A 24,475-nucleotide genomic window follows, 5' to 3' on the forward strand; every position below is an offset into this window, starting at 1 on the left:
GTTCTCAGAACGGCATACAAATTTTTAGTATCATCCCTTATCGCCCCAACTTACGATATCATGCCCAGCAGATCCTCCTCGCACAACTTCTGGAGCCATGTACTCGATGGTTCCGCAGAAAGAATACGCTCGGGCATTGCTGTCTCTTTCGTGTGGTAAAAATTCTTTGCTCAGACCGAAATCTGTTAACACAATGTGGCCTTCCCGATCTAGAAGAATATTTTCAAGCTTGATGTCCCGGTAAATTATGCCTAGCTGTAATCAAATGACCAACTTTAGTAGTTCCACGCCTCGGGAAGTGTTTTCACGACTTCCGGATAACTGTAAGTGAAAAGGTACCTTGTGGAGGTGCTCCAAGGCTAAAATGATTTCCCCTATATAAATACGAACTTCGTCTTCCGTGAAATGTTCACGCTGGTATAAATGTGTAAACAATTCTCCTCCACTGACGTAATCTGTAAAAAAGAATTAGAGCACCGGTGACGGGAAATTCTGCCGACCTAATGGCTTTCGAATACATGGAAAGTATACCGTACCTAAAATTAGATGAAGTTTCGCGTCCGTTTGGAAAGCATAGTGTAACGTGACTAAAAATGGGCTGTCCCGGACAGCTTCTAAAACTTGTCTCTCGGTCTTGGTGTGCTCCGTCGTCTTCTTTTTCTGGACAATGGATGCCTTTTTCAATACCTTCATGGCATACAGACGACCAGCATCGGCACCCGTTCTTTTCCGTACCAGAAACACTTTTCCGTAGGCTAAAAAGTAAATAGTAATTTCTTCAGAAGGGTCACGTGATCGCAAGGAACCAATATAAGTTGGAGTATTTGCATTATCGATACCACGTTACGAAATCACGTAGAGCCAAAGACATATATAAATCGCATTGCGTAACGAAGACCGCGTGTTAATTAGATTTATATAATGTGAAAACTGAATAACATACCACCAGTTCCTAAGACTTTCAAAAGATCGAAGTGCGTCATGTCCACTCTTTGCCCTCCCGTGTCTGCCAAATTTACTGCAACAGAAAAATGAAAAAGGTCAATAGTTGTCAAGGGGTCGGAACAAGCGTCGATTAATAATCTTCCACCTGGAATTTTATCGCAAAGAGTAGCTTGATACGTAGATTAGAGAACGTTTATAAATACGCTTTGAATTGGACGTGCGGAATGGAGGTTGACGTTATCGTTCCTTAACATTAGAACTACCAAAATAAATTAAAACTGATTTCAGGTGGCTCATCCTATACAAAAAAAAATCCATCGGTACTTCTAGCGTTAATCATAACTAGGAAAGTTAATTTTCTAAAACGCTTCTCCGGCAGGCCACTATAGTCCGATTCTACGAATTAAAATTCATAATTAGCGTCGAGGATATTTCAGTCCAGAGATAATAGAATGTTTATAAATGCGCATCGAATTGGATATGCGAAATGGAGATTGACGTTATCGTTCTTTAACAGTAGAACTACCAAAATAAATTAAAATTACTGATTTTAGATGGCCCATTCTATACAAAAAAAATCTTTCGGTACTTCTAATGTTACTCATAACTAGGAAAATGAATTTTCTAAAACACTTCTCCGGCAGGTCGATACATTCCGATTCTACGAATTAAAATCCATAATTATCGTCGAGGATATTTCAGTCCGGAGATAATAGAACGTTTATAAATGCGCTTCGAATTGGATATGCGAAATGGAGGTTGATATAGTTCCTTAACATTAGAACTACCAAAATAAATTAAAACTGATTTCAGGTGGCCCATCCTATACAAAAAAAAATCCTTCGGTACTTCTAATGTTAATCATAACTAGGAAAATTAATTTTCTAAAACGCTTCTCCGGCAGGTTGATACAGTCCGATTCTACGAATTAAAATCCATAATTACCGTCGAGGATATTTCAATCCGGAAGTAATAGAACGTTTGTAAATGCGCTTCGAATTGGATATGCGAAATGGAGATTGACGTTATCGTTCTTTAACAGTAGAACTACAAAAATTAGTTAAAATGATTGATTTCAGATGGTTTGTTCTATACAAAAAAAAAAATAAAAAAAATATCCATCGGTACTTCTAGTGTTAATCATAACTAGAAAAGTTAATTTTCTAAAATGCTTCTCCGGCAGGTCGATACAGTCCGGTTCTACGAATTAAAATCCATAATTATCGTCGAGGATATTTCAGTCTGGAGATAATAGACCTACCATTCCCCGAGCAATTCCAAAGGTAACCAAGGTCTGACTTTGGACTTCACTTAGTGACCCCAGTCTTCAAGGAAACAAAGCGAGCGTAAGTCTCCCTGGACGGAATATATGAGAAAATCAAGGTTCACGGCTGGAATTCCGTATTTCAAAACCGACACACATTTTCCTACGCTAACACTGCGGGGCATAAGACGTAAAGTGACATTAATAACCTCCTGTATGGTGAAGTCATAGAAAAGTGTTAAAGATACATGAATTTCACAATTTCTTCATGGATCTTTCGAGGTACCATGGCATCGAGCGTATCAGAAAAATAATTCACCGAGTTGGATTGCGTTCCCACTCCTGACTATATTTTTCTCTCGTTTCAGCAGAAATAATGGCCTCCTAATTGGCAGAAAATTGACCTACGTAATAACAGGCTGCCACGAGAACGAGGATTGCACGTCGAAAGCGCTATCTACGAATCAAAGTACGTTATCTAAATGCAACGATTTCAAGGAGAACTGTCCCCGTCGTTGCAATTCGCGCGTTTACCACTTTTTTTTATCACAAGGTTTCCATTCTTTTGACTCGCGATAGTTTCAACACGTGGTCGGAAGAATTAGACTAAATACTGGGAACGTTTCCAAAACACGCTCGGATGAGTTTTCCTATTTTATATTTTTAGGTTCTCTGTTTTCTCAGTGTTGTTTTGTCGAACCTTGTACAGGGTGACAAATGGGAACGTGTGAAAACGAAATGACCGTTTCCTCTCTCTAGATTGGGATGGAGATTTCCTTTCAAGGGCCACGTCCTCGGGACTTGGCGATTTTATTTTAGTTAGGATAGAGTGAAGCTCGTGTGCGTCATAGCCATTTAATTAACGATTGACTTTTCACGAGGTTTCATCAAAGATAGACGCCAAGCCGAGGTACCCGAATACACGGAAAGACTGAAAGCGGTTACTCAAAAAGTACTTCAAAGTATTTCCAATTCAGGGGAAGAACACGTTTTTCGGTTACAAAAAAAGATTTAACTATTGTATATCGATCGAAATGTGCCCATAATTATGAAAGTGGTCTAAGTCATATATTTTTTGTTTCGAAATTGCATTGAATTAATTTAGTTTGAAATAATATGGCGTGAAATAACTGATAAACTCATTTTTTTTTTTAATTTTGACTTAGACCACTTTCATAATTATGGGCACAAATATGAGAGCTCGACGGCATTTTGTTTCCGATCCGGGCTAAGTTATGAAATTATTCTCAAAAATCCAAATTTTGAAAGTATCAGGACAATTCTAAGACGATCACGAGTCACGTGTCAAAGTTTCGGACATTTCGATCCAATACCCATAAAGAAAAAAGTGTTTTATTCGAATCGACTGACTCGAGGGGGTGTTATATTCCCACATATTTCCTTTAATTCCTGAACCCGTTTAGAAACAACAGGCAATTACATTTTACTCGGCCCCAGTTGGCACCCTGTCCTATAGGTATAAATACCCACGTAAACCCGGATACTCCGAAATTCCCCCCCCACGTTCCGCTTTCCGCCTCCTTCTCGGAGCCCAGGAATTCCCGGCGGAAAGGAAGAACCGAAGCGTCATCCTTTCCACGTCCGAGTACGGGAGAGAGGACGTAAACGAAGGCGCCGATTTGTCACCGTTGGACGAAGCTCGGTCTCGTCCGAGCACGGCGGAGCCCCGGCAGCCGTGGAACGGTCTCGCGAGAGCGGCGCCATTACCGACACGCAACGAAGACCGGGAGTCCCGAGAGCGCGGTCCCTCGAGGAGATCGAAATTGTCAGAATAAAGAGAGGTGGGCCACGTGTCGACGTCGCCCCTCCACCGCGGCTCGGCCCTGTCCGCTGGTGAGAATCCGTGTCAAGGTGGTCGTAGCGCGGCCGTGATCGCACCGAGGTGTATAGGCGGCCGACACGAGCGACTTCGAGCCCGACAATCGACCCCGTTTTGTCGGCGTACTTCGCTTGCAGTTTCGCGGTATCCGCGCCGACTTATCAGGCGCGTCCGCTAAGGCGAAACGACCAGGCGCGGGAGGATGCGAGATCGAAATCGGGTTAATTCGGTAAGAGGGAGCCGGGACGGTCCGCGGATCGCGGCTGAAGCCGGGCTGCGGAAGTTCCGCTTTTGTCTGACCCAGATAGTCGGCATTCACTCGCTATTTCGTAACGGTACCGACTTTCTTTCGGCCGCGTCTCTTTCTCCGTCTCTCCGTCCACTTGGCCGCCTCGCTCGTTTCGAGTCAGCCGACGACATTCCTCGGTTTGGTCCTCCGCGAACCCACCGGGCCCCGGGCCTCGAGGGCTGCCCTTTAATTTACGGAAAGGCACCGATTAACCGGCACCGTTACCGTACGCGGTACCGTTCGCCAAGCCGCGGCCGCCATCTTGGAGAACCGTGCGCGCTCGCAGGAGCCGAGCTCCGGGTTTGTCCTTCGGGGGGGAATGGGGATATCGCTGGCAGAGGGTGTACCCTGGTCAAAATATTCCTCAAATTCGTACACCTTTACCACGTAAGGTTGCAGTAAAATTATAAATTTCATGCCTTAATACTGAATTAGTATACATTTATTAGGGAATTCTAAGTAACTTTACCGTTTTATAACACCGTATTGTAATTTTGTGAAATTGCGGAGAAAAATTATAAATTTCATACTCGATAGTAGTCACTTATTACGCATTGTTTGGGAATTCTTTAGATGAGTTTTTTATTTTATGATCGTTTACGTAAGTTTATTTTTAATGATATTTAATCGACAGATGACAAGTATCGGCTGAGAAGCATTGTAGCGACATTCTCGAGTCCGAGAAATATTTAAACAATGCAGAAAGATCTTTTTCGGCATTTAAGGTAGTCTCTAAAATCATCCTCGAACCTGCCCGAGCATATGTCAAATTTGTTTGTCCGCAGAAAAAACGTTTAATATCAATTCCTGATCAACAGAAATTTATATAACATATATTATAAATTTATTACACACGTGTACTAAATTTATAACATATGTTATGCGTTTTATTTGAAAATGTTATAAAATGAGCCATGTCTGAATAAAACTTCCAACAGAACTGTTATAAAATTATAATATTTTTTTAAACAGTGTACCCTCGGTGCGCACTCGTGTGGCCGTTTAACGAGACCGCCTACGGGATGCGGACGAGGCTTCCGGGTTGTTTTTACTTTCTCACCGGGTGCACGAGGAATGTGTCGCTATGGGAAAGTATAGGAGTCGTAAAACGCTCTACTTTGGTTTTTGCGCGGAAACGCGTTTTAAGCCTCATTGTTGGGTACCGATTGTGGGCAGGATACCATATTTTCAGTTTCAACGTGTCTGGACGTTTCATATCGAGAACGCGACAGCGAGGCTCTCGCGAATGTGTTTTGAAGCGCGACGTTCCGTAGATTGCGTCGATATCGAGTGCTTCTCCCTCTGACCGTCTGCTATTTAAATGAGAATAACGTATAACACCGGGACAGACGTAAGATAACGTCAGCGATGAATTTAAGCGTATTGAAATCCTACGTTAGGATGGAACGCGTCGCGGTCAAGTTTGAAACAATGTCGGGGCTATGCTTTCGGATTTCATCCTTCGGGGGCCAATGTCGTGACAAAATTGCTTTCAAATTATTTTCAGATTCTGCTCGAAGGGGAAACATTTCCGAGTGGAAATTTTGATTCTACTTAGGACCTCTAATTTTCGGTCTTAATTGGGTTTTGACGCGCTGTACTTTCATACGTTTGAGGTTCTACTTCGGACCTTAAAAGTGGCAGATATTTCCACTTCTTCTGTTTGTAGGCCTAAAGTGGGACTTAATTAGAATAAAGTAGGACGGGAAAGGTTAAAAGTAGGACTTGAGAGAGTGAAACGGGACCAAAAGAGGTCTTACCTGTGTTACGCAGGCTTAACCCTTTGCCGTGATTTGAGGAGTCTTACTCGTGACAACAATTTCTGGCCAAACGTGAACATTCGTGATCACACTTTCGGATCAAACGTAAGAATCACGTTAAAGATTAGGGATTACAATTTGTGTCGTCCTCGACCATTTTGGCCCAGATTCTGCTGAGCTAGTTTACACGGCAAGGTGGTTAAAGGAGACTAAAATTTCGATTAGGTTATTACCAGGGTGGTTATGATTTTATCCAACCCTGTTTAACCTCCTGGATTTTTTCGAAAAAAAAATCCTGTCTTTAAAAAACCGAAAAAACTCGAAATAATCCGGAGGAAACACCCAAACAAGGATATGGTCCGATTTTTATCCTGTGAGATTAGGAACCTAAATCGAAGGATTTTTATCTGTAGCGTTGCATTATATAAAACATTTTCGATAACCTTGTATATATTTAATGTAAGTAAAAGTTTACTCATGGTTCATTTAGGTTAAATCAAAATTAGCTTACGAATATCTTGATACTTTATGACATAAAATTAATTCGTTTATTTCGGTAAACACCAATTAGGTACAAAATCTCTCGAACAACTTTTCCCTCTTCCATGTTCTCGCTTCCATTAGCTTCCACCCTAAACGCTCCAATTTATTAAATACTCTTTAATAAAACCCTAAAAAATCCAAGAAAAAAAAAAAAACTCGGGTTCTTACCCACCCTGGTTATTATGTGTTACTTCTATCGAATGAACAGCTCTTTGGGCAAGAAAGTCATTACCTGCGTATAACCGACGTCGCAGGACGACAAAAGATCTCGATTTAACCTTCACTCAATAAGGCTTAATTCAGACATAATTGTAATTCCAAATATAAGTTGGCGCGATCGATCGATATTCCCTCATGTAAATCGAATGGCGAAGGTCGGCCAATAGTAAATCAAGGCGACATAATTGTATTAATACTTGCCACCAAGATCGTATCGCGTTCTACGCCGTCGATAAGAAATATTGCATATCAGTGGCAGTCTTACATGGGTTTAAGAACCATTGCAGAAAAGACAGACGGAATCGAGCACGCTCGGGTGGACTTAAACGCGCACCTGTGTATTCTCGGCCGTATCGACAATCCGTTACATTCTTAGGCACGGTGTACTACCGGTACCGTGTCCTCCTTCCTTTTTACACTTGCTTTTCCATCGCTAAGCTCGGCTCCGTAATGCGCAGACGCGTCGTGTCACTTCGTGCGCAATTTGCGGTCCGACGAGGTGCACCCCAAGGGGGCTGGGGGAAGCGAAGTAGGTACACGGAAAAAAAATAATTAGGATACAATTACTATAGTGACATGGTTAAAGTACCGTGGGAAGTAAAACCACGTAAACGGTGAAATTTACCACGTGGAATGGGAAATGTAACCTTGGGAATAGGTACCGTATCCATGGCGCTGCGCCTAAAAGGTGCAGGAGTGATCACCACATGGAAAGGTAATATTAACTACATGAAGAGGTTACGATACGCACAGGATAATGGAAGGTTTATCTGGGAGCTGTAACCACATATTATAGTAAGGTTAACACGCTGCAAGGTTATTCTAAACTTGCCGATGTGATTGCAGAATCAATGGTTTGGCCCCGTTAGTTTCGACAGCGCCGCCAGGTGGCAGAACTCGCAGGCGACGCAGATTGCTCGGGGGTATATAAGACGCATGTAAGACCCGTTACTATCCCTTACGTTTACGGTACAATGACTCTACCCCTTCCCGATGAAGAGGGGAAAAGGGAAGTGATCGTCGAGAGTCCACATTTTTTAGCATCAAATGATACATTTACTCCTTGAGGTAGAAATGTACGAGAACCCTGACGGAAACATAAGTATAGCGTTCGTAATCATAATCACTGAATTTCTTGTGACGACGGTAAATTTTTAAACGGATACTCACAACTATGCACAACGTTGGAACAACTCGTTCCTTGTAGTTACATCGACTAAATGGTGAAGTAACCCTTACTATGTTTTTACTATGTTACGCTTGTTAATGCAACCTCCTCCCAAGGTTGTCCCGGATGTCGCGCTTGCAATAGGATTACGATTACCACGATTGTGGTTTTCCAACCCATTCTTTTTGTTTCCGTGTACGTTATAACAAGTCGAGGTGGAGTTGGGCGCCGTGAGTGGGCATTTACAAAAACCTCGGCCTGGTAACGGGGTAGGTGAGTGACGCAAGGGTTACGCCATCGTTTTAGAGTTTCGCTCCTGGCGATTTTAATGCCCGGGAGAGAAATACCCCCGTTACATACTTTCCCAACTAACGGCATCGCGCTCGTTTCACCGGCCATCTTCCCTCTCGCCCCCTTGCTACTTTCTACTCCCGCCTTATCCTTATTAATACTCCCTTTCTTTCCGGAATCGCAATTAGCGCCGAATTTACGGGATCACGAGCGAATCGAGGTGTCGTCCACGTCGAGGTGAAAATCGCCATGCCTTTCCGATCGGAGCCGAGACTTTCACTGGTAATTTCATCCCAGCCGGAGATACGGCCGCGCTCGGAATTGCCTCGGCTTTAGAGATCTTAAAATGGACAGCTAATCGACGAAATATTAAGGAAGCGTCGCCACGCGGATGCGTTGGAAACTAGGGAGAAGCGCTGTGCCACTTTTTCCGACACTCTCTCGTTTGGGCGACCCGAGACACGTGGTGGGTATCCTCGAACGGAACTCCGCGTCCTGTTCGCGGAGGAAATTATTTATATCTCCGCTGGATACTCCACGAGAATCTTCTAGGCAGTTCTTTTAGTTTCCTAAAATAGCCTGCCTCTTATTATAAATCCAAGGGGTTGCATTAAACTGCATATGTTATACCATCCACGCTGGTCCGTTTTCCAGAACTCGGTTTTAAACCCGAGCCTACTGGATCGAATGTTCCCTTACGAGGTTATGTAATCGGGTTTCACGTTTCCGTTTGCTCGGTTATTATCGACGGTTACAAACATTTCTACCCCCGTAGGCGGCTGTCAATTGAGGGTCGGTGCATTTTTAATAACGTTCGGTTCGGTACAATAAGTTAACCAGAAATAACCAATTGCCGTTCGGCTGCCTCGAGCAGACATGAATATATGCACGAGAGAAAACCAAATTTACATGTCAGTGGAAATTTAATTATCACTCGGAACGCCTATCAACAATATGCGGAAAACATTGGTCATAGTCGTCACTCTACCTAAGAGGAATCGGTTTAAACACGTTTTATCTTCACTTTTCCATAGTTAAAAGTATTCAATTTATTGCTATATTATTATTCGAACCGCTACCTCGTTTCAAAGTCAAAGATTTCGTTCAAAGGGAATTCCAATTATACGATAATTCCACGAACACTGCTGGACCTTTACCGAGTTAAAAGAGAAATCTAAAACGTACCTCGGAGCGAATTGCGTTACCAAAAACCAAAGGGAAAAAACGTATCGGAGAGTTTCACTCTATTTGCCGGTTGAAAAAGCTCAAAGTTAACCACTCTCGTTCACCTCCGGCTACAGAAAACCATGCAGAGCATTTTCCAAACCGTTGAAGAATCCAACAATTTCGGAGGAAATAACATGAGCGATTTTCAAAAGATCCACAGGATTTTGGTTTGGGTTATCAAAATGCTATCATTCCCCGTTACAAATATTCCTAAATCCAATCACTTTAAGGGGTTATATGCAGTTGCCATAGGCAAAATTCAAGAATTTTTTTTCATAATTAAAATGCATTTTTTAATCGAAAACAGAGCGTGATTTCATGGTACAATTATTGAACTTAATATATATATTTTTTTGTCAGGTCATAATATATTATGACCACGATAAATTTATTTCATATATATGACCACCAGTTCAATAATTGTATTATGAAATACTATTGAATTTCGTCTATCACAACTGCATACACCCCCTTAAGTACCCAATGTCGTAACTACATGATAAATTTGACGCGTTAATAAATGAATCGACGCGCATTTATTATTAATTACTAAATAAATGTAAAATTTTATAACGTGCTGGTAATTCCGTGAAATTACGCAGGAAAATGAACTTAAGAACTGAATTAGTAACATGTGTACGAGATATCTAAATAAAATGAAATAAAATTAGTACACCATCTCCGAACAAGACTTCCAACGAAAATAGTATAATATCCCAATATTATTTCTAACTATTATTTCTGACGAAGATTTTTGCTCCACGACGAGTCTCCACGAGTCGTACCCCTTTTTACAGACATTATCTGCATCCATCTTCGACCCGGGCGAAGGAAGAAACCCTTAGAGCCGACGACGGCACCGTAGCAAAAATCTCTAAACTGTTACCCAGCACAATTAACAGTGCTCCCGGTTACGCAACGTCGGAGCATTTCGTAACCGCTTGTAATGGCGGCCGTACACGGTGATTGGGCGCCGCGTCCTTGCTGGGCGTCCAGGAAGAAAAACGAGTTTCTCTATGAAAAATAGTCGTCGGCGTAAAAAAGCGGTGCCGGTGCATCGGTAACAATACCGCGGACCGGCGACCGGCTTCGATCGGTTCGCAAACAATATCCTCTCTGTCGAGCAGTCTCGCGGAAACGCGCACGTGGGGCCACGAGCGACTCGCGTGGCTTACGCAACGCCATTACACCCGAGCAAGTGCAATCTCTGTACAAAGGTTCGTCATTTTAATTGTCGCGGCGCATCGCCCGCGGAGGACAGGGAACGGATCCCGTCCAGCAGTCGCTAAACCGAGGATTGCCCCACTCGGAGGAAGAAAAGGGAGAGGCAAAACGGAAGCAAAGAGAAAAAAGACGGCGGTTACGCGAGAGCGTTAGACACGACCGAGGCGCCGTGCGAAGTTCCCGGGAGTCCCTCGCGAGTTCCCCGGAACTAAGGCGCTCAATTTGCCCTCCATTATTCGGTACGAGAGAAGTTACGAGGGAGAAGATTCCCGGCGGGAATCCCGACCGCGTCCTCCGGCCCGAGATTATTATTCCCTCCTTGACCGATTTTTCCATTAATTCGAGCTTAAGGTGCACGAAAACCGCGCCTATGAATATGCAGAGATAGACGAGGCCGAAGAACGACCCGTGGGGTGCGAAGCGTAAAGCACGCTTAAGCCGATGGATTTCCGCCGAAGCAATTCCCCTCGAGGTCCCAGGGTGGAACTCGTTCCGCGATCGCCTTTCAGTGAATTTCACTAAAAAAGAAAAGAAATTACCCCCACGCCTATGCCACGTAGAAACACGTGGGGAAGCGTTAGCATCCGCTCCCGTGAATTTAATACCGACGTCATGTGCCCTCCGCCGACCAGTTCACAGGGGATGAAGAAACGAGGACCAGATGGTCCGCACGCCGGACCTCTCGATGGCATAAAGCTCGCGAGTAACCCTCAAGTGCGGGGCATCCGCAAGAGCATCCGTCCGGCGCCCGGTGACGAATCCCGGGTTCAAGTAACCCGAGGGAAACCGACTCGGATCACGGGACACCTGCGCTCTGGCGCGCAGCCCGATGCAGGGCCGGGGAGCTGGGGAAAGGTATTTTTCGAATCGACGAGGGCGGACCCACGGAGGGATCGTTTTCGTCGCCGGTGCGACCGTTCTCGCTCCGAGGCGCGCCGCTTGCAAGACGGCGTACACGTGCGCGCCACACGTACGCCGCGCCCCCTAGTGTGCGCGCGCACGTGGTGAGTGGTCGCGCGGCCAGGTGCCAGCGGAGTGCGCGCCCGCGAGCGCCGTCGCCCCGTGCGCGCGCACTCGGAGCCGCGTATCGCGGGCGCATGCGCATCCGTGCAAACGGTCCGAAGGACGCGAGCGACCTTGCGGCCGTACCCCCAAGGTCGGCGAGGTGCAGCGCGCGCCCCGGCGCAATAAGGCGAACAAACGGGCGCGATACGGGGCGGGGATCGCGGCGGACCGAGGTGAGAAGCCGTAAAATACGAGCGGGGACCTCCCTAACGATCCTACGTGAAATCCCGCGCTTATCGACCGTGCGTACCTACACGTGCCGCTCGCCTTAGCGCTACCGGCGAAAAATCTTGCAAAACGCGGACGACTTTCACCGCGGTCGCTTCGGCGAAGAGAGGCGCCGCTCGCGCGTCACGTTTCCGCGAACCTCGTCGGGGAATACCCACGAGCGGCTTCGGGGATCGGGCCCGGAGGATCGACTCGGGGAGTAGGGCAGATGTATGTAAAATGGATTCCACCGCGACCGTTCACGGAAGGGTGGTACCGTTGGTTGTGAACGCTCGCATTGGAATCCGTGTCACTTACTTTTGCCCTGCCCGGAAAATGGTATCCTACCTATTACATATGCTCGCGTGAAAAACCGTCGATGGTACCGTAACAATAGTTACCGCAGATGTAATTGCAATGTTTTGCACCTTGACATTGCAGCGGTAATCACGGAAATCTTGGAAATAAATTCTGGCTATGTTTGCATCTTCGGTATTACATATGCGATGCCGGTAATGAAGGATTGCACGTGCAAGAATGATCCTCGCAGTCGGAAAATTTGAGGGCAGTGACTATGTTGAAATCGATAAAATATAGATTAAAATATAGATAGGGGTGGTGACATACCCCTTTAGGGGTGAGTAAAAGAATGGAAGTTTGTTTTTTTTTGGAAGCAATTAATTAGCAATAAATTCAGGCGTATACGTCGATTATCATTTACTCTATTATTGTTTTTATAATGTGGCAATGCTAGCTTAATATAAAACTGGCATCGCTAGTTTTAAAAAAAAAACTATAAGAGCAAAGAATTACTTTTTTGCGCAATAAAATAGCAATAAATTAGCAATAAATTCTGCAACAAATTTTATTGAATTCTGCTAAAGTGGCATTGCCGGCTTTATGTACATGCTTTTTTACTCCAGAGGGAACCTCGGTCCAGCGAAAATGGCCTCCTTGGAGGTTCTTACGCGTAAAAATAAAAGCGCCACAGGAATGTGGGCGAGTGTCGAAGCGTGGATATATAAGCTTTGACCTCACTTTACACTGGCTAATTATCATTCTTCGTGATTCGAGGTTAGTCGGTCTTTTCGTTCCGCGTTTATGGAAATATTTTTAAACCGCCACGTTACGAATGCCCACGTGTTTCACATAATCTCTTTTTCCTTTTCCACGATAATGCCGATAAACAAAGTACAATAATGACGATGTTTGATGTAACTATGCTTCGCGTTGTTTTTTTTTTTTGTTTAAATATTTTTTAGCACAGAGTGGTAATGGACTTCGGGAATAATCAAACGATGTAAGATTTACAAGGGAGAGGTAGGCTTTTAAACTACCTATTAGGTGTTATTCCCAGAGCGAAACGGTCACGATTCCGAAGAATCGTTCATTAGCGTTTTCCATTCTTCGGTTGTTTATCCGTCCGAAATGTACAAGATTACTTTTTTCCGAATCGCCGGTTACGGGCTCGGCTCTTCTCGGAGAAGGACAGTTAACTCGTTTCACTCGCCCGGGCTATTTATAATGCTAAAAGGATCCCGTGCCCAAAACACAAACACGATAATTCCACGAAGATTTTCTCGCGGAATGACTCGTCTGGAACATCGAGAAAGAACGTCCCGTGTAGGAAGAAAATTTTTATTTTGGCCCATTTTTAAAACAAACACTCCAACTTATCGTAGCCCCTGCTCGGAGAGAATGCAAAGAAAATCATCTATTTCGTGAAATTATTTAAACCGAGACTCATCGTCCCGGTTTGAAACGCGGATAAAGTTTAGATAACGGTTAGCGATGGTCGATACTCGTATTCACATTTCATTTTACGAACATTAAAAAAAAAAATGAATAGGAGGTAGAAAACGCAGACAAGGCTCGCTCAGTCCGGGACGCGACTCTGTATCTCTTTAAAATAATCGCGCTAAGGCTTCTCTATCGACTTGCATAACCAGTACCGCATTAATGGGGATTTAACCATCAGCTTAGCCGATCATATCGATCCCCGCGAAATTGAAAATCCTGTTCCTTCATCCCGCCTCTCTTTTTATTTCGATTACGGCGATGCATAACCATATACACGGAAAAGCCGTTTTGGAAACAAACCCTGGCGATCGGTGACGAAAGACCTCGGCACCAGAAACGGAATTAACTCTTTCCCTCTTCTTCCGGCTATTCGGGTAAGCGCCCATTTGCGCGATTATTAATTTACGTAAACTGTTATTTCCTAATTCGTTGAATAGCCCGTTATTAAGCTAATGGGGCGAGCGGATAACATTCCGGCAAGACCCAAAAGTCGATAAGTCCGATGAGAAATCCAGGCCAAACTTGAAGATCGATTTTGCTCCTCCTCCGAGAAGATAATAAACCCCTTAGACCCGCTTTTCCCTCCGATGGCGGGGAATAAAAAGGCTAATTCACCCCGCCAGCCGCTAATCGGGATACACGGAATCCCGGCGATGACGGTATCATAAAGATTAACAGACTCGGTTGCACCGTTACGGATAAGTACGGCCTAGGACTAAACGCCGCTTAGAAATACCATCGACACTTTGCCGCATCGTTAGTGCCCGACCTTTCCACCGGTCGGGCACTTTCCGTACAATGATAAAAAAATTCTGTGAATTTTATAATAGTTTCAAATAAAATAGATAATATGTGTTATAAATTTAGTACACACGTATGTAATAAAATTATGAAGGATATTAGTAATTTTATAATATATGTATCATAATTGTAGGACATTCGCATGTAGTAAAAAACCTTTCCACCGGTCGAGCACTTTCCGTACACTGTTTAAAAAATTCTGTGAATTTTATAACATTTTTCATGGAAGTTTTATTCCGACATGGTATACTAATTTTATAACAGTTTCAAATAAAACATATAACATGCGTTATAAATTTAGTACACACATATGTAATAAAATTATGAAGGATATTAGTAATTTTGTGATATATGTATCATAATTGCAGGACATTCGTATGTAGTAAAATTATTAAAAAAAAAAACAAGTAATAATTTAATAATACGCGTATTATAATTTTATAATAATTTTAGAAGACGCATTTACAAGATCCTAAAATAGCATCATAGAATTAAAAACTTATCTCAGAGAAATATAAACAATGCGCACTAAGTGACTTCTAAATATGAAATTTATTACTTTCCCACGCAATATCCCAAAATCATAATATAATGTTATAAAATTGTAAATTCACTGAGAATTTTATAATAAATGTATACTAATTCCCTATTAAGACATCAAATTTATAATTTCACTGCAGCCTTATGTACTAAAAGCGTATGAGTTTTATGAATCTTTTTAACGGTGTACCTTTTCTGCCCTCGAATTGGCTCCCTGACTCGCTTTCCCCGAGGAGTCTTCCGTTTTCCTTCTTCCACGTCTCGGGGTACGGAGTTCGGCCTCGTAAAATCCGCCCCCCGGAGTTAACTGCCTGCCAAGGGGGAACGGTACGAGGAAAAGAATCGGCATCGCCGCGACGCAGAGCTCAAGTGGGACTCCCGGGTGCAACAGGCTTATAAATTTAAGCGCTGCTTAAGTGCTCGTTAGCCACGCAGCCGCCTCTCGGCGAGATGCAGTTTCGGGCCACGAATATCGAACGCCGCCTGCGCGTTCGGCAACCGATATGCGCAATTGCAGGGACCCGATCCATGAGTCCAAAAAGAAAAGGATAGGATGCGTCGTCGCGCGGACGAAACTCGAGACGCAGAAGGGAAGGAACGCGCGGCGGCCATCTTGCGTTGCTAGCGCGCGCGCGTTTTCGCGTCTTTTAAACGGACTTGGAAAAGATTTCACGTACGCGACAATTCTTATCGTCATTTTCAATTTTTACGTCCTTAAGGTGATATGAAATGATTATTCAATATATATATATATAAAACTTTTCTCCAAACTGGGTGCACCGAATCATTTGGAACTTTAACACGTGATTATGGAGGCCCGTGAAGCAATTATGAGGAGATTCGTGAAATTTCATTTTTTACAAAAAAAAAAAATGTGATTTTAGTTTTAGTCTAGGCTAAATAAAAAAAATGTTTCTTTGAAAAATGAAATTTCACGAACGTCGCCTTCTTTCTTAGGGCCTCCATGATCACGTGTTAACGTTTCTAATGATTCGGTGCACCCAGTTTGGAGACAAATTTTATAAATATTTTGACGTTTTGATATATAGAATGACCTTTTCATATCTACACTTAATATCTTGACCGCCACGATGGTCAGCGTGTTAATAACATACAACATAATTTTCATCTGCGACTTGTATGCTTAAAGACAATATACAACACGATTTCACAATTTATATACATGTTGGTTCATCGTACTTCAAATAAGACACCGTACGTACACTTTAGCTGCCGCTCTTCACGTATACGAGATTGCGAGGGTGCGTACCACCGAAAGATGGCCGCTATCATGTATCTAGGAATAGAGGGATGGATTTTAAAGTTACATTCCAGACGAGAAAACTGAGACTCGAAATGCAAAAGGAGAGAAATGTAGCGGCCGTCTTTAGATGCTACGCGTATACAGACAAACGCGCGCCATCTTGGAATTGTGAACAGCATCAGCCAAAGTACACGTACGACGCCTATCTTGGAGTATGACAAAGTGCGCGACAAATCGTCTAAAGCTTGTCCCATTGTATTGCATATTGTTTTTAAGAACATAAAAATTGCAAGCAGTAATGGTAACCGTCCTCGAAATAATGTTTACACCTGTTTATAGCACGCGAGGACGTGGACTGGGAAAGAAAGATGGCCGCCATTCGTTCTTCGCCCTTGCGTCTCGAGCTTCGCCCGACACGGACACCCTCCATCCCTTTTTTCTTAACCCCATGCCGCAACATTCCCCCTCTCGTTCCATCTCGAGCTCCGGTCCCCTCGTCGGAATCTAACTTTACGCTCTATCCCTTTATTCCTAGATCCATGACGCGGTCTCCTTCGACCACGACGGAATTGGTTCAACGCCGTTTCGCGTTGTCCACGAGGTGCCGATAATTCCTCCCCTATCGGGGATATCAAGTGCCGGGGAAATTTCATCGGGGTCGGACAAGACTCGGTTGCCTTGATGGAGTGCACTCCAGATCTCCGTGAACGAAAACGCCTCACAAAGCTCAACCGGGCTGGCTGCCTTTATATCCTAGCGTCGGGCCTGAAAGTTTCGAGCTTCCTTTATCATTCACGACGCGAGAGCACTGCCGGTGATTACCTTTGTCACGCGGCCGCGCCCGCTCACTGAGAATCCTTAATAATGAAAAAGTACCGGCGCTGGCCCAATCGATAGGCCTTATCACGACGCGACCAATTTCTATGTATATCTTTAACCTCGGTGAATCACTTAAGGAGATATAAAAGAGACATTCTATATATATAACGCCTAAATATTTATAAAACTTTTCTCCAAACTGGGTGCACCGAATTATTTGAAACTTCTGCCCATGATTACGGAGGCCTTCATTTTAAATTCTCATTAAAATATAAACTGAAATAGTCTCATAAGCAAAGGTATTTCCCATATCTTTTCATTCTCTGTTAGACCGACACGATTAAAACGCATTTAGTAATTTAGTAACTCATTTATGGAATGTCCAAGGTTTAGAATCAATAAACAATGGCGACGTTGGTTCGTCAAAATATAAACATTCATGGGATTTCGACAGTTTTACATAGATCTTTTTATCATTACTTTACCGAAATGACATATAGAACCCTTAAGTTCGTATAATTCTCAAAGTAGGCTGTAAAAGAATCCAACATAAATATAAATGTCAGCTCATGTTCCCACTTGAGTATTTAAAACGGCATTATCCCCAAAAAGGGTACAGATGAATTTCACTCTATCGACGTAGATTAAATTTCTTAGCGTCTTTCCTATCCTCTTAAGTGCCGCGGGTTTAAAAGCCATAAGGAATAACTCCGAGAACCGGAGAAATGATTTCATTACCCTGGCCGCTTTGAAAGGCGGCGTCCTGCTCATTGTGTCCCAACGCAGCGTTCTTTTTTCACCTGCGACTTTCGCCATTACAACGAGCAGGGACATCGGACAATGGGGACCGGCATTCGGCCGGGCCAGAATTTATGAAACTCGGTCGTTTGTTTTTACTCCCCTCCCCGGCATTTGCCCATTGCCAATGGACACGGTTAGGCGAACTTCTTAGGGAGGAATCAGCCGTGTAAACCAGCTCGATGAGCCACCGGCCGAGCGTTTCGTGAATCCGGAATTAGTCATCGACTACCTGCGCCGGCAACGAGGGCTGCAGTTGGTCGCCTTAATCACCCTACACAATGCACCTGAACGGCCGACCCGGGTGCACCCTCCCTCGATGAGTATCTCTTTATGGCCCGGTTGCCAAGAAGGTCGCAAAGTCGCCCGCCGACACGAATCCCGCATTACGCGTCCCGCAAAACTTCCCTTTAGAGTTCGGCCTAAGTAACGAAATACGTAGGCGGAAAAAAAAAAAAAAAAAAACAGACTTTTCCAGACTGATCGTAGCGAAACTGGTGCTCGAGGAGGACTTTAAATGGACACGCTGCATCAGGCCCTGGGCTACGTCGTCCGAACGCTCCTCCGAAGCGAAAAACTCGAAAGGCCTGCGATCTGTGTCGAGGCCGGGAAAAAAAAAAAATATGCAGAGGATATTCCTTCTCCAATCCCGAAATTGGACCGGCCCTTGAGCGCTCCCACTTTGGAGAATAGAAGTATTTCAATCCCGACGTCTTGGGGTACAATCAATCTTTAAGACCCTAACCATCCTAGCCAGGCCGCGGTTCTACATTTTCGAGGGCTTTGATCTCTGAATTACCGAACGCGTACCTTCCAATAAGGTCGATTTTAGGTAAACCGAATACGGCATTTCCCGAGAACGACTCCGACCTGGTAATGTACCTCTGTACAAAGTGCTTTATACTACGTTTTCAACAGATACGGGGGACTCTGAAAGCACTTAGCATAATAGCGATCTATAAAGGATCGGGTACCATTGTTACGATTTTGGGCAAAGAACTTGCCTGCAGTTACCTTCGTTATAAGGGTATAGAAAAGATTGGTTTAACCGTTAACACCTGTCGTTACTGAACCCCCCACGGGTACAACAGTAATGGGTAAGTAATACAAACCAGAACAATGAAAATAATACGAATTCTTGGATACGACAAAGAAACTTTTATTCCACTAATAACGCAGAAACCAATAGAAAGAAATTCATCGACGGGGAAACGCTAACCGCGTCTACTCTTAACCTTCGCAATTTATGCAAGAAAAATATAAATCCTCTAATTTATGGACACACGTTTTATGATGACCTCACCGTTTGCAGTAGAGGGATTGCGTGAGACACGTGTGAGCAATATTGCCGACTTTTTATATACGTGTTTAATTTAAACCTTTGATTACGAAAGGCGTATTCAGGGTATCCCAAAACTTGTACCATATCCTCGAAACCGATGGAAGTTGACGAAATTTGAAGTTGAAACTTTCTCTTTGACCTTTTCCTCCAGCGATTATTTACTTAGTTGTTAACGATGAAAGTTGGGCAATCTCTGGTACCGAATCATTTTTCATTAAAAATTTTTAAAACATCTATAAAGAAATTAAAAATAAAAATTGAATTTTTATGGGCGTCAGGACTTTCTTCATAGCTTCGATATTCACATTGTCAAGTTTGAAACGATTCGGTAAGCTCGGTTCGGAGAAATGTTTCATAACTGAGANAATTGAAATTTTATGGGCATCAGGACCTTCTTCATAGCCTCCATATTCACATTGTCAAGTTTGAAACAATTCGATAAGCTCAGTTCGGAGAAATGTTTCATAAGCGAGACCTCTTTACGGCACTTTCACATCACCTTAACGTAGGCTGCGCGCGCAACCGGCTAATTCCCCCGAAAGCAGAAAATCGCGGGCCCGCGTGGAGGACAATCGGGGAAAGAAAAAGTTCCGTTCCATTTTCCCGGTTGGGCAACCGGACCAACGGTTGGAAATATTTATTCGCGTCCGCCGAGACCTACTTAACCCGCTGCCGTTACACGTTTAACCGTGCCGACAGCTTGCACAGCGCCCAGGCGAACCACTCTCGAAAACCAACCACGATTTCGAAGTAACCAGGAGAGAAAGTGGTTAAAGCCGACTCTCGATCGACTGCACGCCGCGAAACTCCGCAACTCCGCATCGCGCCGCACCGGCTTCCCCCTTTTGATCGATGCAAAAACTCCCGGCAGAAAACTGCGTCGCCGTTTTCTGCCGGGACTTCCTTTATCGCGTACACTGCTAAAAATATTCATAAAATTCATACACTTTTAATACATAAGGTTGCAGTGAAATTATAAATTTGACGTCTTAATAGGGAATTGGGTATACATTTATTATAAAATTCTGAGTAAATTTACAATTTTATAACATTGTTATGATTTTGTGATATTGCGTGGGAAAGTAATAAATTTCATATTTAGAAGTCACTTAGTGCGCATTGTTTATATTTCTCTGAGATGAGTTTTTAATTCTATGATGCTATTTTAGGATCTTGTAAATGTGTCTTCTAAAATTATTATAAAATTATAATACGCGTATTATTAAATTATTACTTGTTTTTTTTTTTTTTTATAATTTTACTACATACGAATGTCCTGCAATTATGATATCACAAAATTACTAATATCCTTCATAATTTTATCTCATACGTGTGTACTAAATTTATAACGCATGTTATATGTTTTATTTGAAACTGTATTATAAAATTAATATACCATGTATGAATAAAACTTCCAACAGAAATATTATAAAATTATAATATATTTTTTTAACAGTGTAGAGGGATTTTTAAATGTTGGAACAAAAGGGATTTATATATAAAGCAACGGCTTTTCGCTAAACAAATGCTTCTCCAGATATACCGGGAAGAAGCACTAGTCTTTCCTTGCATCGTGGATTCGTGAAAAAGAGGCCGGGGAAGTTAAGTACCGAGGATAAAAAAAAATGTGAAAAAGTGAATTCATCCCGATGAATTTTATTGAACGAGACGAGTAGACGCGCCTTTCGAGCTATGCGAAAAATCCATCCTTGGGTCGAGTTCGATTGAATTAGAATAATATCCCTTCTCTTTTTTTTTCTTTGCAGTATTGGGGAAGCTTAATTGTGGATCACGAGGTTATTTATACCCCAAGAGCCTCGGTAGAAACGGAGCTTTTCATGCTACCCAGAATTCGGATTTTATGACGGTACCATAAATCGTTCATTTACCTCCGCCACTATATTTTCTCGCGAAAATATTCAAGGAGAAATGCCGGTGAAGTTCCAAGGAATCAAGGCGAGAGTAATTCCTTTTTTTTTTTATTGCGGTGCATCGACTGCAGTGGAAGGTGGAGCAACGTGATCGATACGAGAACTATATCCCGTAGTGATCAATTGAATCTGAACGAGGTTGTCCAATATGACGTGGGTTTTAACCATTAAAGAAGAAAATCAAGAATTAAATTCAAGAAAAGATTGAAATCCCCAATTTCCTATCGAACAACCCAATAATTCAGGTGACGTGTATTTACTTTTGATTACAGCGATTTCTATCCCGCTTTGTTCCGTTTATCAGTCCCGTCGCGGAACGGAAATGTATCATGTGTCGGCTTATTGGTTTGTCCCGATGTATTGACAAATTTGTTCCAGAATAATAATGCAGCGATATCAATGAATAATAGTACAGCGATCGGGCAGAAAGGGAGCCCATTTGAGCGGCGCCGACAATGAACAGACGGCAAACAATAATTACCAAGAAGTGCTGTTTGCATGAAAGGTGGCCAGCAAAGCCTCGCGAGGCTCAAGTCTTTACACTATCATTTGGTGCCTCTTCTACGTCTGAAAACGTTCTCACGTTCAACGAGTCCCTTCGTGGCAGGAACAGGGAATAAAACCATCGCGAGTTAATCTCCCCACGTAGCTTCCTGGTATGTATTTAAACGCGTTTCTTCTGGATCGCTGAATAAATTAAGTCAAGTGATTATACTCAATGCACAAAATGGCCACTTAAGCGAAACGATTTTCTTAAGGCAGATTTAAATGCCCGTTATGAAACCGGGCAACCTGCAATTGCACATATAATGTACGAATTCATACCATTAATTTTTAATTACACGACGTTAACGAGTCGATAAGAGCAAAATTATATTATCATAACGATCGACGTACAAGCTGTAAGAGGAAAGAGTGAAAAGGGGAATCGAAGATACTCAAATGTACATTTCTAGTTGAAGTGCCAACACGTTATATTTATTTGTTTTTCTTTTTTTAGCTCGTGGCCGTTATTTTGATCCCGCTGTCATGGTTACTGGTAGATAATTAGTTATTTTTAAAGCCACCACTTCCAATTAGAAACATTAAGCATGGTATGAAGATTGCGGGGTCATCAAGGTTAAAAAAATCGTACGTAAAACCATGTTGCTAAGGGGCACGTATAACTTCTATCTTCGATTTTATATTCCACGTGTTTTTTTTTTAAGTGAATTGGACTATCGGTTATACGCCATAAAAAGGCAAACAGGGTTAATAGGGACTAATAACTTCAAAACAGAACTCGTATAGATGATCTCACCCGTCTACGTTGCGTACACATTAAAGCGGTTTTCACGACGCACAATGGAATCGTCATCTTTCTACCTTTAATTAAAGCCGAAAATTTGTGCAACCAATTATGTGCTTATTTCTGCGACTTTTGTTAACTATACGATATACCCAGGTACTCGTGCACCGGGAACTAATAAATTTCTCGGATAATCGATACATGAGTATCGAGCCATTACATAATTCCTCGTTTCTCGACTTAGAATTATTATCGTAACGATAACGAAAATTATCATCAAGAAGCCGGGCGAAGAAATATAGCAGTATCAGGACTCGTACAGTACGTAGGTATTGCTCGGTACACCGGTGAAAAATTGCCCCTTCGCGTAATTATTTTAACGATTTATGAAACATTATCTATCAGTTGCGAGTTCTACCCAATAAGACCTATTACTCTAATGTCGAAGCGATTGCTTATTATCAGTCGTTACTGATGTCAACCGTTGCCAACATTCATTTGGTAATCGAAATTGACCTAGCGCCCTTATCGCCTCCACGTTGATTCGAAAAATATTTTTCCGCTCTCGGTTCTATAGAGTACAGGAAAAAAGGTCCGTAAAGAAATCTAGATACGCCTTTCGCAAAACCGAAACGAGCAATTTCACTTCCCATTAAGATCTCGTTTAAGACAACTTTAGGCCCTAATGACAATTTATCGTTTCCCATTCCTAATGAGAAGAAAAGTAAAACGGACATTTCGGCAGGACTCCTTCGAGGAGAGAAATGATTTATCTACCGGATTAACAAGAGCACAATTATTTCTACTCGGCACGAGTGCAATTAAATATCAGTGCCATTTGAATTCAATGAACTCTCGAAAGAAGTCGACCTTCCACGGAAATACGCTCCACGTGTTTTCACTTTCGTCCGAGAACGAACGTCACAAAAGGTTGAGCGTAATAACAAAAATTAATCATTTTCGAAACGCGCGCATCACGCGATTAGCCACGGCGTAACACGTAAACAAGTCAATACGTAGCAAGAAACATGTTTAAAGAGTTGGCTCATCTCATCTGCGAGGCAATCCTTGGGTGATGTACCGATTACGTGTACGTAAAATATAGATTATACAATCTCCGACATCAGAATTTTTTTTCTCTTCCCACTTGAGATCGATCGCCGATTTTAATCACGATTGAAAACAGCTCAAACCAATTGATTACAATTCAATTAATCTCTGCGGTTACTTAGCGTTCTTTCAATTTCGGAGCACCCCCGACGAACATACAATAACAAAGATACCGTGTAATACCCAGCGGTGCAAAGAATAAATGACCCCCTTCTTTTTTATTCCGCTTCCAATAACTAGCTGATAAAAATTATTTATACGTCTCTTACCAAACCAACGCATTAAGTCTCGTATTTAGCTTTCATAATAAACGATTAGATAGGGAAGATTAACGCGTAAAGTGAACTTGAATTCGTAAACTAGTGGGAATAAAATAAAATGATGTCGATAGAACGACTGAGAAATATACATTTAGATATACCGTGGCCTCAAACGCCTAAATCGATATAAACGAGCTTATCCGTATCAGCAGGAACACCGCAGTGTCAGCGTTTTTACGCATTCGAAGAAAGACATGTAAAGCATGTGAAATAAGATCGCTGCCGAAAAATTAAACATGAACCTGCTACTAAACCTTCATACTCGGAACTGACTCGAATAAAACAAGTCATATTAAAAACGCATACAATTTGTGCATGTTAAAAAAGAAAGAAGTTTTTTGGCAGACGTATATGTAAAATCTAAATGAAAAGTATATCCGAACGAAATTGATAATTAAACAAAAATATTTGTGCGATCGT

General features: G+C 42.6%; 1 protein-coding gene across 3 annotated transcripts in view; it reads right to left on the bottom strand.

Moving 5' to 3' along the window:
- LOC105704521 (ribosomal protein S6 kinase alpha-5) overlaps positions 1-24,475 on the bottom strand; it is a 34,833-nt gene that overhangs the window by 3,801 nt on the left and 6,557 nt on the right. For all 3 annotated transcript variants that reach the window (XM_012433816.1, XM_012433817.1, XM_012433815.1), the window contains 4 exons: positions 944-1,018; positions 537-755; positions 340-455; positions 55-255 (listed from right to left, as the gene is read on the bottom strand). In XM_012433816.1, the coding sequence (XP_012289239.1) occupies positions 55-255; positions 340-455; positions 537-755; positions 944-1,018 (611 nt within the window). The remainder of the gene's footprint in view (positions 1-54; positions 256-339; positions 456-536; positions 756-943; positions 1,019-24,475) is intronic.

This window comes from Orussus abietinus, unplaced genomic scaffold (genome assembly GCF_000612105.2).
Source record: "Orussus abietinus isolate OABI.00-Male unplaced genomic scaffold, Oabi_2.0 scaffold6, whole genome shotgun sequence".
In the NCBI taxonomy this organism is placed as follows: domain Eukaryota; kingdom Metazoa; phylum Arthropoda; class Insecta; order Hymenoptera; family Orussidae; genus Orussus; species Orussus abietinus.